At 42.3% G+C, this 20,073-nt stretch overlaps 3 protein-coding genes across 3 annotated transcripts; 2 read left to right on the top strand and 1 right to left on the bottom strand.

Moving 5' to 3' along the window:
- The first annotated feature begins 1,063 nt into the window (after positions 1–1,063).
- On the top strand, positions 1,064–1,531 carry LOC147491951 (uncharacterized). Its single transcript, XM_086567367.1, has one exon. The coding sequence runs from the start codon at positions 1,064–1,066 to the stop codon at positions 1,529–1,531; it is 468 nt and encodes a 155-aa protein (XP_086423493.1).
- Positions 1,532–1,804: 273 nt separating this feature from the next.
- LOC147491950 (uncharacterized) lies at positions 1,805–2,551 on the top strand. Its single transcript, XM_086567366.1, has one exon. It carries the CDS (start codon positions 1,805–1,807, stop codon positions 2,549–2,551), a length of 747 nt encoding a protein of 248 aa, XP_086423492.1.
- An 11,104-nt stretch (positions 2,552–13,655) lies between these two features.
- Positions 13,656–16,486, bottom strand: LOC147491949 (uncharacterized). The gene is made up of 7 exons (XM_086567364.1): positions 15,972–16,486; positions 15,627–15,819; positions 15,474–15,569; positions 14,773–15,000; positions 14,284–14,493; positions 14,119–14,185; positions 13,656–13,903 (listed from the first exon to the last, which is right to left on the bottom strand). The coding sequence occupies exons 1-7, from the start codon at positions 16,484–16,486 to the stop codon at positions 13,656–13,658; spliced, it is 1,557 nt and encodes a 518-aa protein (XP_086423490.1).
- Positions 16,487–20,073: the final 3,587 nt, after the last annotated feature.

Here is a 20,073-nt window from a genome sequence, read left to right as displayed (position 1 = left end):
TGGGTCATGCATGAATTAACTCACGACACTAACTGCATACGCAATATCTGGCCTGGTATGCGATAAATAGATCAGTTTCCCTACAAGCTTATGATAGCTCCCCTTATCGGTTAGAGTTGCTGTAGTGGCATAATGTGGGAAAGTGGACTAGGTCAGCGGTGCAGGGGATAGGATGTAAGATACTGAAGAAAAAGGGAGAGCACGGAATCGCGACCGCGGAACCCTAGACCGCGGACATGGCACATGTACGGTAGGTAGGCGAACCGTGAGATGACAAGACAAGTGGACGACTCAGATAGATGGGGGGGGGAGATATAAAAGGAACAATGTGGGGAGAGAGAGAGGGGGCCACTTCAGAGAAAAAGAGAAAGGAAGAGAGAAAAGAAAGGAAGAGAGAAAGAAGGGAGAGAAGAAGAGAAAAAGGAGAGAGTTTGTATTAGGGTTTTTGTGTTCATACATTTGGCACCATCTGTGGGGAACCGACAAAAGCAAGATAGGAATGGCACTGAAGAGGAAAGTAGGTAGACCTAGAAGGGTGACGGTTGAGAACCCAATGCCGGATCTAGCGCTGTAGGTTGTGATTGATGGAGAAGGAGACCGAAGAGAGGAACATGAGACAGAAGAAACGAGGCTGATGCGAGAAGAGATTGCGAGGCTAAGGGAAAAGAACGACGAGTTGAGAAGGGAGAGAGAAAGGGCGGAGGAAGAGGCCGAGGAAGAAGAGAATGAGGGATCTGAAGATGAGAGAGCAGAGGAAGAGATGGTTGGACCAGATCTTGTGGAAAACCTGGTACCAGGATTGACCATGGAGCAAGTCCAGGAGATGAAAGACAACGATAGGGAGGCAAACCGACGGCAAGAGAAGGGTCAAGGAGGAGCGGCCAGTCAAGTAGTGGCTGGGTTGAATCGCAATCTATTAGCAGATAAAATATGGCTGTCGGAGGTCCCAAAGCGGTTCGCTCAGCCTAGATTCGAAAGGTACAATGGCAAAGGAGATCCAGCGGACCACATCCATCTTTTCTGGCAATAGATGCCTCTGTGACAGGAGGCGCGGTATGATGCAATGCATGATGTTCCCAGTAGTCTGAAAGGAGGAGCGTCAGATTGGTATTACAGGTTACCAGCGGGGAGCATAAACAATTTCCAGGAGTTGGAACAGGCATTTATAGATCACTTCATACACCAGAAGAGGCGGGTGGTAGATATCGTGGCCCTATTCAATGTGAGGCAACAATCCGCGGAATCAGTTAGAGAATTTTTGTGTTGGTTCAAGGCAGAGACATTGAAAGTTGAAAATCTGGATGAACGGACCACAGTGATAGCATTTGAGAGAGGGTTGCGCCCGGGAACAGGAGTACACCAATCCGTGGCAAAGAATAAGATCGCGACTTTACATGAACTTTATCTACGAGTAGAGAAGTACATAAGGTATGAAGACACGATGCAAAAGGATTCTAAAAAGTCGGGAAAAGCAATGTTGTCATTGGAAAAGGAAAAGGAGCTCAGGAGGGCGGAGACATTCGGGAAATAAAGCGGGGGATACCACGGAGACCGCGCATGGGTAGAGGGAACCCGGGAGGGCGCCCGATGAGAGTACCGGGAGAGAAAGCCGTACCGAGAGACAGAGCAGACACCGCTGAATAAACCATTGAGCGAGATCTTGCCCTTAATCAAGAATCTCCCAGGGTATGAGGGACCGCGGAGTACACCAATAGAGATACCGGAAAAACCGTTCTGCGTATATCATTAGGTGCAGAATCACGAGACTAACGACTGTTACGCATTGAAATGGCTGATTCAGAGGATGGTGGAGAGAGGAGGGATGAGAGAGTTTGTGAGAGGAGAACAGAATGAGGAACGCATGCCGCTGCAGGGAAGAATATTGGGAACCATCAATGTGATTTACAGCGGTGAGGTCCTGAGTCACAATGCTCATAGAGACAAGATAAGATGGACGGCGAGTATCCAACAGATCAGTGAGAGAATAGACAGACCGTGGCAGAATACAGTGTCGGCATCAAAGAAGGACAAAATTGTATTCAGCAGCGCTGACCTCCGTGCAGTGGACTCACTGCATGAAGACGCCCTGGTAATTACAATAGCGATGGGAAATTACATGGTGAAGAGAGTGTTGATTGGTTGTGGAAGTGCAGTGGATCTGTTATTCAAAGGGGCGTTGGAGGAGATGGGACTTGATCTTAAGCAGCTGCGGCCTTCACGAACCAATCTATACGGATTCAATGGGAATATGACGGAGCCCATGGGGGAGCTTTTATTGCCCGTGACAACAGGTCCGGTGACCGTTTTCACCCGATTCATGGTGATAGATTCTGTTTCGCAGTATAATACAATTTTAGGGAGGCGATGGATCCATGAGATGAAGGCGGTACCATCAACATACTATCAAGTGATACGATTTCCCACCCCTACCAGCATGTATGAGGTCTATGGTGATCAAGTAACTACCAAGAACAGTCATCGGGGCACCGTTAAACGATTGATCCGCGGACTGGAAGGAGAGGCTTCTGAGCCTAGAAAAAGGCGAGCATAGCAATTACAATGCGCCTCAGTGGAGGGGGAGGCGAAGGCATCAGTGGGATCGAAGACCCTCGATGAAATTGAAATGGTGAATATTGGAAAGGGGGAAGAGGAGAAGTTAACGGCGATAGGGTCCAGCTTGCCGGAGGAGTGGAAAGATAAGTTGATACAGTTTTTATCCGAGAATAAGGACGTTTTCGCTTGGACGATAGAGGATGTCACTGGGCTAGATCTGGAGTTCGCGTGTCACCATTTACACATGAAGGGAGACGCCAAACCTGTGAGGCAGAAGATGCTCGGCATCAGACCTAAGTATGCGGAGGGAATCCGTGAAGAAGTCGCGAGGTTGAAAGGGGCAAGGATAATCCGAGAAGTAGAGTTCACCGACTGGTTGTCTAACATAGTCATGGTACCGAAAAAGAATATCAAGGTTCGCATGTGTGTTGATTTCATTGATGTGAATCTCAAGTGCCCAAAGGATAGTTACCCGATGCCACAAGTAGATGAGCTGGTGGATAGGACGGCGGGATTCAAAATATTTTCCTTCATGGATGCATCGATGGGGTACAACCAGGTCGCGATGTATGGGCCAGATTAGGAGAAGACAGCCTTTGTGGTGGAAGGAGGTACATATTGCTATACGAGGATGCCGTTTGGGTTGAAGAATGCGGGGGCCACCTTCTAGCGACTAGGTGAGAAAATGTTCGAAGGCAAGATCCGAAAGGGGATGGAGATTTACATAGATGACATGGTGGAAAAGAGTATGTTGGAGGAGGAACATATAGAAGGCTTAAGAGAGACGTTTGAGATACTGAGGAGATACAACTTAAAGCTGAACCCTGAGAAGTGCACATTCGGGGTGACAATGGGGAAATTTTTACCCATCGGGGGATTGAAGTTAAACCTGAACAGATAAGGTCGTTAGTGGAGATGTCATCACCGCAGAGTGTTAAGGAAGTACAACGACTAGCCGGAAGGGTCGCAGCTTTGAATAAATTCATTTCCAAGTCATCCGAAAAGTACAGACCGCTGTATAGATTGTTGAGAAGTACACCTGATTTTGTATGGACCGCGGAGTGCGAGGAAGCATTTTAGGAGTTGAAAATATACTTGGGCAAAGCGCCTCTGTTGTCGCGGCCGGAGCAAGGGGAGAAATTGTATTTGTATCTTGGGGCCACGGAGTATGCCGTTAGTTCGGTGCTAGTTCGCTTGGTGGACAAGGTGGAGAAGCCAGTATATTTTCAGAGAAAGACCTTGTTAGACGCAGAAACACTGTACAGTAGGATCGAGAGGTATGCCTTGGCATTAATTTTCTCAACCTTGAAGCTGAGACCCTACTTTGAGGCACATGTAGTGGTCATGGTGACGAATCTACCTCTAAAGCAAGCTTTGAGGACAGAAAAATCTGGCAGAATGTTGAAATGGGCAGTGATGCTAAGTTCCTATGAAATACAATATCAGTTAAGGACTGCGGAAAAGGCACAGGCGGTAGCAGAATTTCTAGCAGAGTTTCCCGCAGAGGATCCTACTTGGGGAGAAGAGATGGACATGGAACCAGAGAGAGAGGTAGAGCCAGACTTGTTAGACCCATGGGATAAGAGGAATGGATGGAGAGTGTTTGCCGATAGATCGGCCATGGATGCAGCGGCATAGGGATTGTGTTGGTTACACCCGATAACGACAGAATAAAGCAAACTACGAAATTGAGATTCACGGCGTCTAGTAGCGAAGCAGAATATGAGGCAGTGATAGAGGGATTAAGAATGGCTGAGGATTTGGGAGTGAAGGAGCTGACGATATACTCCGATTCAAATTTGGTCGTATGCCAGGCGAATGGAGGGTTCGCCGCCCGATGTCCTCGAATGGCGAGATATTTGGATGTGTTGCGCAAACGGTCTACCTATTTCACAAATATTAGGTTCATTCATTTGGGTCGCGGTGAGAATAGGCATGCCGACGCCCTAGCATATGTAGCCGCCGCAATCCCCGGGTCAAAAGAAAGAACAATTCAAGTGAGAAGGTTGGAGAGACCGAGCATGGAGGATACGATAGAAATTTGTCAGGTCACGGGAGAAGAGGGGAGTTGGATGGATCCTATCAAATACTTTTTGGCGGGACAAGAAGTGACCGACAAGAAGGAGAGAAGAAGGTGGCAACAGACTTCTCAGAGATACGTTATGCTAGAAGGGGAGTTATACCGGAAAAACTTCAATGGACCGCTGTTAAGATGCTTAGGCCCGCGGCTAGCAGCTGAGGTGTTGGCCGAATTACACGGAGGAGATTGCGGGAGTCATTATGTAGGGAGAACTATGGCTCATCGGTTGTTGACACAGGGGTATTTCTGGCCCCATATGAAGAGGGATGCAGTTTGCTAAAAGATGTGACAAATGTCAGAAGTTCGCCCAACTAATATTCGCCCCCACAGAACCCTTACACAACGTTTCCACTCCATGGCCTTTTGCTATGTGGGCAATGGATATAGTGGGACCGCTGCCCATGGCGAGCGGGAAGTGAAGGTTCATGCTCGCAGCCATTGATTACTTCACAAAATGGATTGAGGTCGTACCCTTGCAACAGGTGAAAGAGACCCAAGTAATCAAGTTCTTGTGGGAGAATGTCATCTGCAGGTTTAGACTACCATATGCCATCATAGCAGACAACGGGACCCAATTCATTGGAGCAAAAGTGGCTGTCTTCTTGCAAGTGTATGGGGTGAAACAGAGTTTCTCGGCCCTATACAACCCCGAGGGTAACGGACAGGCGGAGTCATCCAACAAAACTATTATGAATAATCTGAAGAAGAAGTTGGAAGATAAAAAGGGGGCTTGGGCAGACGAGCTGAATCATGTTCTCTGGGCCTATCGGACTACACCTCGGTCGTCCACTCAGGAGACCCCGTTTTCTATGGCTTACGGTGTGGAGGCCGTGATACCTTCAGAAATGGTAGCAGCGACAACGCGGACAAAGGCCGTGGAGGAGGGTTCAAATTGGAGAATATTAGCGGCAGATCTGAATTTGGCGGAAGAAAGAAGGGATATAGCCCGCATTAAGTTGGAAGAGTACCACAGAAGATTGCAGAAACAATACAACAAGAGTGTCACACCCCGAATTTCGACAGAATTCGGAAAAACATTATTTGTTCCCAACTCTTCGATTTCCGAGGTGTGACGCACTCTCCACTTCCAAAAACCCATAAACAGTTTCAATATGCGGATAATTAAAAACCAATAAAATTTTAACTTAAACAAAAGTCCTCTTCATTACAAAAATTAACAAATGAAAAATGCAAATAACCTTATCTCAACTGAAAATCTATATCACCTCAAAGGAAAACAAAGCCTATCTTGAAATGCGACGCTAACGCAAACAACAAGCAGCAACCAATCTTCTTCAACACTAAACCTGTCAAGACTTATCAACTATGTTCATTTAATGAACACACCCGATAAGCAAACATGCAAATCGGGTCAGCATTATAAAAATGCTAGTGTGAGTAGCTCTAAAATACAACATATGCTTATACCAAAATATACACAAACCATAAGGCAGTTAGTTCCTCCACCGAGGCGTCTTAACTTTCAACGACTAATATAACATCCTTAAGTACAATAATTAAGGCAGGTAGTTCCTCCTCCACTCGGGCTTTTAACTTCCCACTAACCACACAACAAACTATACGCATAATAAATAAGGCAGGTAGTTCCTCCATCGAGGCGCCTTAGGTTCTAACTAAACAAAAACCAACCAAGCATATTATATCCGTACCGCATTTCATGCTCAATTACAGAGTAGGTCGTCTCTGCCCAAGTAATTAGTTTGACCCACACTTCTGCAAAGCCATATACAATCATATATTTAAAGATATATAGTTAACCAACATATTACCATAATTATATTATTTACGGCTTTCTTTGCGTGTCCCTAAAATCACGTCGTATCTATGTTTTACCTAGTTTCCTTGGCTACCACAATCGCTTCCCAATGCCGAACATGTACATCCACATGCCTCCCCTTACATAATGAACCACTCCGATGCGTAACTACCCCTGAAATGGGATGCCGCGACACCGTAACCCCTCACACGGAAGCCATTATGCAAGTATCGGCTACTATTCGGCATAAAATATCACATCTCGATCTATTTTGCGAACGGAATAATCAATCCACTATTCGGCTACGATTGCCCAACACATGGGTCAATCAACATCTCATATATATACACCCTACACAAGGGCCAATCATATCACATACGCCCACACAAGGCAAATCATATGAGTTGTGGTAGTCAGGTTCTAGGATTTTCGTTACGTAATTTATTCAGGTGTCATACATAACTATCTCATAATCATTTCACTATATCACGTGCATGTCAAATACATTATTGCACTAAGCCAAATATATTTAGAATTATCTCAATACATCTCATAACAATTTTGATTCTTTCACGTGCCAATATATTATTGCACTACGCCACACTCCCGTGGGAAATATCCACAAATACTATACTACCTCATAGTAGCATCTCACATGTAAAATAATGGAGCGTTTATACATTTATTTCTCCAAAACTATTGCATTTAATATATATATCCCAACATATTATATAATGTCACAATATCAACGTCAAATCTTAATTAGATAATGACAGCCAAATTTATACAAGCTTCCACAGCATTTTAGTATTTGATTTGTCCATACAATTTACAACATAAAATGTAGCACAATTAAACAGTCCACAGTCCACAATCAAAGCCCAATATATATATATGTTTTACACACTACTCACGTCAAATCTTAATTAGATAATGACAAACAACGTTATACACTGTTCGACAATATTTTATTACTATATTTGTCCATATTCTTAAATATATGAAAAACTGGAAAAAGTCAACATTCCACAGTCAACTGTCAAAGGTCAAAGTCAACGGTCAACGGTCAAAGTCAAAGGCAACACCTCATGGTCAAAGTCAACGGTCAACGGTTAAAGTCAAAGTCAACACATCATTGTCAAAGTCAAACTGTTAGTGTCAAAGTTAAGTTGTCGTTTCCATGTTCGACTAATTCAGGGTCATAGCCATGGTTCATGGCTAAGGGCAATGTGCATGACTCATGGGTTCATGACCAAGGTGATGGTTCGGACTCCACTGGTCAAGCCCAAACCTTAAAACCCAGCCCCAAAAGTTTAAACATTTAAAGACCCAATTAGATATATTTTCAGTTATATGACCAGCCCAAAAACCAAAATTTGAAACTGGCTCAAAACACCAATGGGTTCGGCCCGGAGAATTTAACTGAAACCGGCCCAACACTTAAACTAAAACTGGTCCACAACTTAAACTAAACTGGTCCGAAACAAAGGATTAATCTGGCCCAATAACTAACTAGTGTTTAGGCCCAAAAACTTCAACTGAACTGGCCCGAAACACAAATGGGTTCGGCCTAAAAATTTAACTGAAACCGGCCCAAAAACTTTAAACTGAACTGGCCCAAAACAACTTAAAATGAAATGGGCCCAACACAACTTAAAATGAAAGGGCCCCAAACACTTAAACTAGCTAAGGCCCAACCACTTAAAAACAAAACCGGGCCTAACAACTTAAAATTAGATTTCGGTCCAGCAAGAAATAGAACCGGCCCAACATAAAATAAGGTGTTTGGCCCAACCGATTAGGCCCAAGCCCAAACCGACCTACTGTTCATCTTCTCCAACAGTTCTCTCCTCCACCACCACCAAAATCGACCACCACAATCGGCCACCATCCCTCACTTCATCAAATCGGTTTTGCCACAAATAAAAAACCAACCAACTTTAATAAACGCCAAATCCTCAAATCATTCAATCCAAACTTCCCCCAAAACTAGATCTAGAATATTACCACCGCCATTAATGGTTTATTGGAGCTTTCAACAGCACCATTAACCTCCCCCCACACACACTACACTACCCCATCACTACAAAACACAACAACCAATTAAACCAAAAAAAAACAGCCCAACCACCGGCACCAGTAACGCCTCCAAGCTTTGGTAGCACCTCCCCCCAGCGTCAAAACACCTATCCGACACTTCCCAACAACAAACAATCCTAAACCAATCTTAACCACGGCTATACGAGTTCAACCCCCATCAATTCGGGCAGGAGACGAAAAACGGTTTGGCTGTTTCATAGCTTCGACAAATTTCCCCCGGTTTCAATCCGAAAACCCCGGCCGGTTCAACCACCAATTTCAATCAACCAATAACAACATACCCCAGTTCAAATAACAAAAACCCACACCACCTCATTATCCCAGATTGACAGTATAAACGAGAGGGTGATGGTTTGGGGCTCGCACCTCATGAACCATCACTTAAGAGTTTCAACAGTTCAACAATTTCAATAATATACTAACAATTCCAAATAAACATAGCCACACCACCACGCAGTAGCACAGTTCGACAGTTCAATATCGAATTTCAAAGTTTTAAGTTTTAAACAACACGACAGATTTTAACAGAAAAGAAATCGACAGTAACGAAGATTTTATAAAATAAAAATCCATAAAATATCTACTCACTGGTATTAAAAGCTCGACGAATTCCTCCTAGTCCGAATCGTCGCGCTCCATGCTCTAGCAAACGAGTTTCTAGCTCTGCCTCTATTTTTATTATTTTTTTTTATTCTCCAAGAACCCTATTCTCTAGAACAATGTGATTATATACTTGGGTCTGAAACCCAAGCCCAACACAAACTCGGGCCCAGAAATCAGGCCCGTGTATCCCAAATCCAATCCAGCCGATTTTTAAATAATAATTAAATAATTAAATAATTAATAAAAATATATTTTAAATACGGGCGTTACAAAGAGGGTCAAGCTGCGGCAATTCCAAATAGGCGAGTGGGTGCTCCGTCAAGTGACTCCTAGCATAAAAAAGGAGAATGATGGAAAGTTGGGTCCGAACTGGGAGGGGCCGTATACCGTGGTAGATGTAGAAGCAGGAACCTACAAATTGCAAACCAAGGAGGGCAAGTTGGTAGAGAAACCATGGAATGTTAGAATGCTCAAAAATTTGTACACTTGAATGTAATGAAAATCTAGAGCAAAGATATGTAGCTGTATGTAAATATATAATACAACGACACTTTTGAGATAAGATTGTCAGCAGTAATAGTAGAAGGTCCCTAGAATGAACATGGGGCGGGATATGCAAGCATAGGAAGAAAGAGAGCGGAGGGGTTGAGCCATTCGCTGAGACAAGGTCAGAATTATACATGGGGCAAAATGAGATGCCCCAAATGGCTTTCTGTGTCTATAACACTGCAGAGCGGGATGAGCCCTTCGCGGGCGGAGTGATACAAATCACACATGGGACATTAAGCCCCAGAATAGAGAGAGACAGCGGGGGGGGATGAGCCCTTCGCTGATATAATACCATTGTTGAGCCGGGGACAAGAGGAGTTGTCCCCATCCGCGAAGTGGGATGAGCCCTTCTCGGACAAGAGAGTTGAACTACACATGGGGCATTGAACCTTGGAGTAGCAAAAGACAGCGGAGGGGATGAGCCCTTCACTGATACAAGGCTGGAGTGGAGCCTGTGGCGAGGTGAGTCGTCCCAGTTAAATCCTGTAGTCGCAGACTAGAGGTGTAGATTACATGCGGGGCATGGAGATTGGCCACTTCTGGCTAGGTAGCTGAGCAGAAAGAGAGCGGTTGAGTGAGAATACCAACTATCTAAGTCAATATAGCAAAATCTCAGGAAAGAGATAGAGACATGAGGGGACGGGAGATATACATACAGTGCAAATTAAACAAACATTAGGATCCACAGCTAAAGAGACAACACACATGGAGCAAAAGCAAGCATCCTTTTGAACAAAACGAATATAAAGTGTTTACAGAATAAAGGAGTGGATATGCTAAGAGATCATGAGTTTCAAATGTAGCATAGTACAAAAGAGAAGTGCTAAAGCTGCTTGGATGCGGGATCATCATGAGTCATGACATTGGAGTCTCCTTCAAGGGTCGTAGCTTCAGATTCATTAGTAGCCACTGCTTGAATGGGGGTCCTTTTGACTGGGGTGGCTAGGGACGACATCAGTAGTCTATCCCACCCCCACTGTGACATCAGTTCTTTCAACCACAGGGGTGGTGGGCCTTTCAGGAAGAAGTCTCCCATCTAGAGTGAGTCACACGTGCTCTTCATGAATCTTTCGGGCCACTCGCTTGTCGGCCAATTGCTTCAAAGTGGTCGCGTAATGTAGCCATGTCGGCTTGGTGCTGTTGTTGCAATGTAGTGGAGTCAGCTTGGTGTTTCTGAATAAGGGCGTCCACGGCTTCCTGATGTTGTCGAGCAAGGGCATCCAAGTCACATTGGTGTTGTTGAAGAAGTTCTTCCCTCTGTCTGGTCAGGCGTCTGGTGACTTTGTCCATATCATGTTGGTGAGTAGACTCTGCGAACCTAAGCTCGTCCTGGGCCCTAATTTTGGTAAGGTTGGCGGCTTCCAGACTGGATTGAAGCCCGGCATAGGCGCTTCTTAAGCCTTTAGGGCCACAGAGTTCTTTCTCCAGGGATGCTGCCTTGTTCTTGGCACTGAGGAGGCCACGAATCATAAAAGAGATATCCAAGCTTACCTAGAATCCAGGGGCGAGATGTAAAAAAAAAAAAAAAAAAAAGAAAGAGAGAAGAGAGTGTGTACCTTTTCCCAATTGGTATACAACGATGTATGATGCTGATCGAATGAACCCCTATCAGCATACATTATGTCCTTAGGCAAATGAGCATTGTAGAATAGAGAAGAGGCGACCCACGCTGTCCAGTGTGGAGTCCGCGGTGTTTAACTGCGCATTGCACCTTGAACACAGGACAAAATTCCTTAACAGGGGTCATGTCAGAAGCAGGAGCAACATGGGGACAAGTTTCTTTGCCAGGATGGCGAGAGTGCTGGGAAGGGACTGCGGATTGAATGGGTTGGGAAGTGATGGGCTTAGGATCTTCTGAAACGGATGTCTGTTGAGTGACTTGGTCAAACTCTGCAGATGTGGAAGTCCGCTGCCTCTTGGCTGGTGGTGCCCTAGCAGAAACATTGACTTCAGGGATGGGGATCTCCCTGACATCATCATCTCCATCGAAGTCGCTGTCAAACAATTTCTGCTTGCAGATATCCATATCGGTAGTGGGGGAAAGGGGAGAGGTGTATTGATCGTCCCAAGTGGATATGGAGCGGTAAGAGGAGATGTCTTTGGGAGCAGAGTAAGGGCGGGGATCACGAGATTTGCATAACTGAGAGGAAGTTTGGGGATGATGACAGTGGGAAGCTTGGTTATGGGATCTTTTCCTGGGAGGGGGCGAGGTTCGTGGTTTCCTTTCTTTGGGAGGGGGAGGACGATAAAATGGAGCCGAGAATCCGCGGAAAGTTTGTAGATCAGGGATTTGCAGTAAGGTAGTAGCGGTGGTGGGATAGATACCCAGGAGGTCGGCTTGACTTGGACCAAGATTGCGGAGCCTTTGGAAGACGGGACAAGATATGCCTGAGTAGATTTGGGATTTGGAATCTAGTCGCCAACCTATAAAATGGAGAAAAGCCGCAGTTTAGTGGGCATCGAGACAGACGGTTAAAGAGATGAGAAGAATAAAGATACTCACCACGGGCTATGAAGGCGAGATGATTAAGAGTCAGTTCTGAAGGAAGGTCAGCAGACAGAAATTGCCCCGATACGTATAAAGGGTAATAGTGCCACACCTTATCGGAGGTGGTGACGCAGAGCAAGAGGGGGGGCTTCTGAGGGCGCACACAAAAGGACTGGTACCCCACACTGACGTCCTTGGTGCTTTTCTTGAGAAAATAGTGAGAGATGATATCGCGGTTGGTTATCTGGGGTTCACCAGTTTTATTATATGAGTTCGCGGCATACATAGTTCGCCAAAAATTCTCGATGCCTTGGCATGGGGGGATGTTGAAATGATTACATACTTCAACGTCCAGAAGGGTGAGGGGAAGTCATAAACCGGCAATTATTTGACCCACCGTGATCACAAGGTACCCCGGACGGCGGGGAACCAGGTGGGGGTAATGTGTGGTAGATGGCAGGTGCTCTAGGTTTATGCTAGTAGGAATGCCATAAGCAACCCTAATTGAGTCTAAATCAGGGCGGCGACATCGAGATGGTGGAGGTAGTAGGGACCCTTGACGCCCCGAGGTGGATGGTACCACCGCAGAGGCAGTAGAGGGTAGAGACGCTACCCCAAGGGATGTAGAAGAGTCGGAATCGTCGGATTCGGTGGCCGACATCGGAAAAATATAGGAACAGACACGAGATATGAACAAACCCAAATAACCAGTTCAAACTAAAATAAAGGGAGTCCAGAAAACATACCGGTGGGAGCAAGGAAAGAGATGTTAAGCCTGAAAAGGATGACAAAATTGGAGGGAAGTCACCAGAAGAATAATGAAGTACACGCTGACAAAGGCTGACCGAAAATGGGAGAATGATGGCAGAGCAAGAGGAGAGCAAGAGAAGGAGAAAAAGGAAATGAGAAAGAGGGGGAAGGAAAAGGGGTTTAAAAAGGGGAAGGGTAAAAGGGTAAATATGGGGAGTTGATGAATTCGAGGAGTCAGGGGGACAACCCAGCCAGAATGAGACAAGTGGAGGCGCGAGACACGAGGGCAGCTGGAAGCACGCGTGATGATGATAGTTCCTATCACGCGCAAATCGAGGAAAGAGAGTGGGGGCGGAGGACAGAAAAGACAAGCAATGAAAGTTTTCAACCCCGAATCCATTAATAGGACCACGGAGTCAAGAAGGGGCATTTGTAGTGGCATAATGTGGGAAAGTGGACTAGGTCAGCGGTGCAAGGGATATGATGTAAGATACTGAAGAAAAAGGGAGAGCACGGAATCGCGACTGCGGAACCCTAGACCGTGGACGTGGCACATGCACGGTAGGTAGGCAAACTGTGAGATGACAGGACATGTGGACGACTTAGATATATGGGGGGGAGATATAAAAGGAACAGTGTGGGGAGAGAGAGAGGGGCCGCTTCAGAGAAAAAGAGAAAAGAAAGGAAGAGAGAAAAGATAGGAGAAAAGAAGAGAAAAAGGAGAGAGTATGTGAGAGAGTTTGTATTATTTGTGTTTATACAGTTGCATTCAAACATAAAAACAGCTTGTGGTTCTGCTCAATGGGAGTATCAACTGGTTTACATCCGAGCATTCCCGTCTCAGATAATAAATCAAGAATGTATTTCTGCTGGGATAAGAAAATACCATTCTTTGATCGGGCTACCTCAATCCCAAGGAAATATTTAAGGTCTCCGAGCTGTTTCATTTCAAATTCAGAAGCCAGATACTGTTGTAAGCTAGAAATCTCCTCATGATTATCACCTGTCACCACCATATCATCAACATAGATAATCAAAGCAGTGATTTTACCTCTTCTATATTTTAAAAACAAAGTGTGATCCGAGTTGCTTTGTTGTAGCTAAACTTCTTCATAGACTTGGTGAACCTGCCAAACCAAGCTCTTGGGGACTGTTTTAACCCATACAATGCCTTCTTTAGTTTACAAATCATTGTTGTATCTGAGTATTCTGGTATACCTGGGGGAAGATCCATATATACTTTTTTAGTAAGATCTCCATGCAAGAAAGCATTTTTAACATCAAACTGAAGAAAATGCCAATCTTTATTAGCTGCTAATGACAAAAGTACTCTCACAGTATTGAGTTTAGCAACCGGTATGCAAAAGTTTCTTGGTAATCAACACCATAAGATTGTGTATACCCTTTCGCAACTAGTCGAGCTATGTATCTCTCAATAGCCCCATTTGCTTTGAGCTTGACTGTAAATACCCATCTGCACCCCACTATCTTCTTTCCCTTTGGTAAGATTATAAGTTCCCAAGTGGCATTCTTTTTCAATGCTGCCATTTCTTCTGCCATAGCTTTGGTCCATCTAGAATCTACTAAAGCTTCCTGCATTTTACTAGGAATATAGACAGATGATAACTGGAATACATAAGATGCATATGAATTGGACAACTTGTGAGATGACACATGGTTACTTATGAGATATTTCACTTTAGCTTTAGGATCAGGTTCATATTAATGAATTGGTGGTTGGCCACAGTTAGATCGAGGTGGAAGATTATATTAAACTAGTTTAGAATTAAGACTAGGTAGATTAGCATCATGAATATTAGAATCACCAACATTATGAGTGTTGGAATCAACAATAATAGAGTCGGGTGATACCTCTAATGGGTCTTCTGGAGAAGATTGTTCTGGAGAAGATTGGATTAGTGGATCCGTTGTAGGAGGTAATGTACTATCATGGACTTGATATTCACATCCTTCACTTGAGCACTCAGTGGAGGTTCCATCGACTTCTTTTATTGAGTTTTTATCACTAGGTGATTGTGGTCTCGATAAATCAAAAACCATTATATCATCATGATTATGTATTTCATTTATATTCTCCCCCTGAAGTGAAGAATCAGTGATTTTCGTATAAAAAAGGTCGTGTTCATGGAAAATGACATCCATTGGGACAATTTTTTTTTAGAAGATGGATGATAACACTTATAACCCTTCTGAGTTGAGCCATACCCAACAAAGACACACTTCAACGCACGTGGATCAAGTTTGGTGCTTTGTTGTGTATGTAAGTGAACATATACCACACACTCAAAGATATAGGGTGCTAAATGAATAATGAGCCGAAGCATACAGTGATCAGAAAGCACATCTAAGGGTCTCCAAAATTGGACAACACTAGAAGGTGTACGATTCATCAAGTAAACAACAGAGGTCAAAGCATCACCCCATAAGTGAGATAGGACATGACCACCAATTAATAAAGACCGAGTGACCTCTAAAAGATGTATGTTTTTTCATTCTGCAACCCCATTTTGCTGAGGGGAATAAGAGCAAGAGGTTTGATGTAGAATACCAACTGAATGCATAAAGCCAGTCAATTTATTTTTGAAATACTCACCCCTTTTATCAGAGCGAACAACCTTTACAGAGATTCCAAACTGTGTGAGCACCATCTGATGGAAAAGGGGAAAAAATGTACAAACATCACTTTTATGTTTCAAAAAATATACCCAGGTCATTCGAGTGTAGTCATCGACAAAAGTAATAAACCATTTCATCCCGTTATGTGTAGGACGTGGGGCAGGACCCCAAACATCTGAATGAATTAAAGAAAAAGGAGCATCAGATTTATTATCACTCGAAGAGAAAATAGTACGATGGTTTTTCGCCATTACATAGGTTTCACAAGCAAAATCAGAAAGACTACAACCATTAAATAAAGATGGAAATAATCTCCTAATATAAGATAACCAAATGAGGGATGTCCTAGTCTTCTATGCCAAAGCCAAATCTCGTATTTATTTTTATTAACCTTATCGTCACTCATAACATGAGCTTGGACTCCTTGATTGGACCGTTGAAAACCATCCTCCAGATAGTACAATCCTCCACTTCGTTTACCACTGCTAATCCTCTTCTTGGCAAGGGTGTTTAGAAAAATACAGTGAGTAGGAAAGAACAAGGCAACACAATTATGAGATTTGGTTAATTGGCTAACAGAGAGAAAGTTACAGTTTATTGATGGAACAAATAAAACATCATGGATAGATAAAAAAGGGGACAGAGGTACAATGCCAACACCAACAACTGGAGATGACACACCATTAGCATTAGTAATGACTGATTTGGAACAATTAGAGGAGAAATGGTTAAATTTATAGCGATCGCAAGTCATATGATCAGTAGCACCCGTGTCAATTATCCAATCACTATTTCCAGTAAAAGTAATAAGAGCAAAATTAGATATACCTGACTGGGCAACAAATCCGGCAGCAGTGACTAAGTGACTCTTCGAGTTAGAAGATATGACAGTTGAATCGTTATTGGAATGCACAGCAACGGAATCATTATTGGTAGGTAAGTCTGTCATTATGATATATAACATAAACAATGAACTAGATCAATAGACAAGAACGATAAGGAAGAAGAGGGTAATAAATACAATATGATATAGTGTAATAGATTGTATTATATGACCAGAAAAAAAAAAATCAAAACACAAAAAAAAAGCTCCGATTCCTATAATAATGGGGTAATGAAAAGGAAATCGGAGTTGGCTCTTGATACCATGTCAAAGATGTTTTACTGAATATTTATGATAATTTTATTGATATAAAACAGTAGGTATATATACAAGAATACAGAAGATTTCCTAGATCCACATATCTAGGAGAAGATAATACTCTTACTAAGATTACAAGATACTTGCTAATCCTAACTAAGGTAACAAATATTCCAACAAAAATATGCATCAAAGTACGGGAATACTGTGCATACTCGAAGTCTTCCCACTTAGCCCTAGTGAAGCCCAACAAAGCCTGACTAGAGCCGAAGTTTCTTAAGGGACAAAACTAGTTTGAAAGATCGTCCAAGTTTGAAAGATGTGAGCTTCGGAAGTTTGCTGCTTCTTTACACGTTGCCTAGCCCTAAGGCATGGATGATCCTTTACTCGACCTATGACCCATGTGAGTAAGGTAACTTGACTAATCGGATGTTTATGAACTTTGGACTGCGGACTTAAAGGACAAAAACCCTAATTAAAGGACTGATTATCAGACTACTAAGTAGTGTTAATTTTTCTTCGTCAATTTGCCATTTTATCGAGCTTTGGAGCTCTGGATCATATGTTTGTAATGTTTAGAGTGATTTCTATAGACATATACATAGTGGTGCCTAAGTTAGAGGTTTAGGGTTACAATGTATAATTAGTCATTGGTTTGCTTAAATTGAGTTATTAGATTTTGAGTGTTGAACTTCCCTGCTTTATCAAGGAAGCTTCTCTACATTGTTAATCTATCCTATATTTGTGTTGTTGACTAAAATATTTTGCGCATTGAACCGTTTTCAAGAAGCTTTCACCTTTCAACAGATCTTGTCATTGGCTTACCAATGTCTTGGTGTGGTTATGGTGATCTCAGTAGCTCTCCTCTCTATGTCTACAAGACTGACTTTTTAGGAAAGTTGAGCCTCCGTGAGAACTCTCCTCTCATTTAGGAAGTATATGGGGTGCATTCTTTTATCTTTTGGACCTTAGCTCTCATCCCTCTCTTCAAGTACATCTTCAAATCTTTGTACAAGTTACATAAAATCAGTATCTATGTTGAGCATGTGCACAAACTAATAACATTGAGCTGCAGCCTTGAGGCCCAAGGTTAAACATTTCTTAACATTAAAAGTAGCTTTACTAAGAATTTGAGATATACAATTTTATTTCTGGAAAGGTTCTTGCCAAGATAAAGACCTCAAATTGTGCTAAAGATTGCTAGAATTTGAAACTTCAACTATTTAATTTCCAAGTGAAAGAAGGAAAATTAAACCGTCACATTTCGCATGTAATGCAGGTGGTATTTTCAAGATCAGGTATATCTTTGCTTTTGTACATGCAAGACGCGTTTAGTTACCAATCAACATGCATCAGATGAAAAGTTGACGATGTATGGACTGGAAGGATCAGCAGATACATGGCAAAGTTCTGTCGTGAAATCACTTTTTGAGAAGCATCCAAATATTCGTAATAGATATAGTTTGTTTAGCCAAAATCTTAGATATAGTATACATACATAGAGAACTGTTTCTTGCTAGCTTTAGAACCAAACAATATGATTCCCTCATTCCAAGAATGAAATAATATCTTCCTAAACTTTGTTAGTTAGTCAATACCGTTTGAATGTTACTTGGAGCTATAATAACTTTGTCAATAGATATAATTGATTGCGTTTATAACTTTGTCAATAGTTTAGAACTTTGTGATATAATTGAAAGTCTATTTCTTGGAGGTATAAATGTTCATTTCAAATGTATATATAACTTTGTCAATAGTTTTATTGCTATCTCTTTCTGAGGTTTATATCTAAATAGGAAAGTTGCAAGTCTGTCATGCCATATGCAGTTGGATACTAATTCACTGGGTCTCTCTCTCTCTCTCTTTTTCAAGAACAGCTGTTTGGGCTTTCTCTGGGGTTAAGACAAAGGTATGCACTTTTGAGGCTCTAATGTCGATGTCTGGAATGGTAGTTGTATTTGTGTAAATTGGCATGCATATGGCTTATAAATTTCTTTCTTCGGTAATGATAACATGCAAATTTTTGCGAGATTTAAAGCAATTTGGGACCACTAAATGGAGTTGTATGTTTGGTGAAGTCGAGGTCCATGTTGAAATATTAACTGATAGTATGCTTCGGTGTCATGTTCCTTGATATGCTTTTGAATGTATTCCGTTTTATGTCACCTGCAGTAATAGGTTGGCTTGCGGTGAAGTCCGGGAGTCTGAGTTTTGTGAAATGCTATCACCTTAATCTTCCTAGATTGTTATAAGTAAACCTAATGATGAAATGCGAATTCAGATAGATATGTCTTGCAAAAATATTATGTCTTGGATTGAACTGAAAGAGCTTGGACTGCTTTGTTGAAAAATGTGATAAATGCCATTTAAATGATGAATTATTTTCTTCGCAAACGAAAGTTGAAAAATAGTGGGAAACTTTCGAGAAGGCTTCCATTGTTTTTCTGCAAAACCATGAAAATCCTAGAGATGCACTGATCAAGAAGTTGTTGAAGGACAGGTTGTATGAATGGCTTGCATTTATTGCAGAAAGACCATGTATTCTGAAGTATGAAGGCCAAGGAGTTATTCATTTGGTGGCAGCTCTTGGATTTGAATGGGTATAGGTTGAATAATTGCTGCAGGCGGAAGTCCCAATTTCAGAGATGGACATGGAAGGACAACACTTCATTGGGCAGCATATTATGGGAGATTACTTTACTAATATGTAGTTTCATTTACTTGAACCTTTTTTTGTTTCCTTAGTTGTTAATTTATCTATGTGAAAGGATTATATTTTGTTCCTAGTTGCACTGAACTTCGAAGTGGGTATATGCAACCGTCGACATAGTACCTTGGCAACTGAGAAACAGGTCGCCTCATGCATGTTCTGGGAGCTTCACTTGGTGTTGATGTCTTCCTGATTTTTGTTTGTAGGCCTCCTCTCCTTTATAAGGTGGAGGACCTCATATATTGTTTCTAGATGTAAAGTACTCTTAGGACATGTTAATTTTGAAACTGTACATTCAATGTAATCAAACTTTTATGCGAGGCTGTAACAATTCTTAAGTCAGGTTCTCATTTTCTTTCTATGTTTGTAAACTATACATTTTACTCAATAGAATTGACATGCCAAGGAAATGAAAAAAGAAAATGGACAATTGTTGGATAATCTCTTTGAATATACTTTATCTGGTTTTAATGTTTATTTTCTATTTCTACTCTATCAACAAATCCAAATAACAAATTATTAATATGCTTGAGCAAATCAACTATTAATGGAGCAAGCCGGCCACAGCCCGGTATATTGGCTGGTAATAAAATTGTTCCAAGGAACATCCAAGTTAATATTGGAGATGTGTATAATCTACAAATGGCTAGAATTAGAGATCCAATTAATAAATAAACAAATTAGT

This window comes from Coptis chinensis, chromosome 6 (genome assembly GCF_015680905.1).
Source record: "Coptis chinensis isolate HL-2020 chromosome 6, ASM1568090v1, whole genome shotgun sequence".
Taxonomy (NCBI): domain Eukaryota; kingdom Viridiplantae; phylum Streptophyta; class Magnoliopsida; order Ranunculales; family Ranunculaceae; genus Coptis; species Coptis chinensis.
This window is presented reverse-complemented; position numbering and strand designations above follow the sequence as displayed.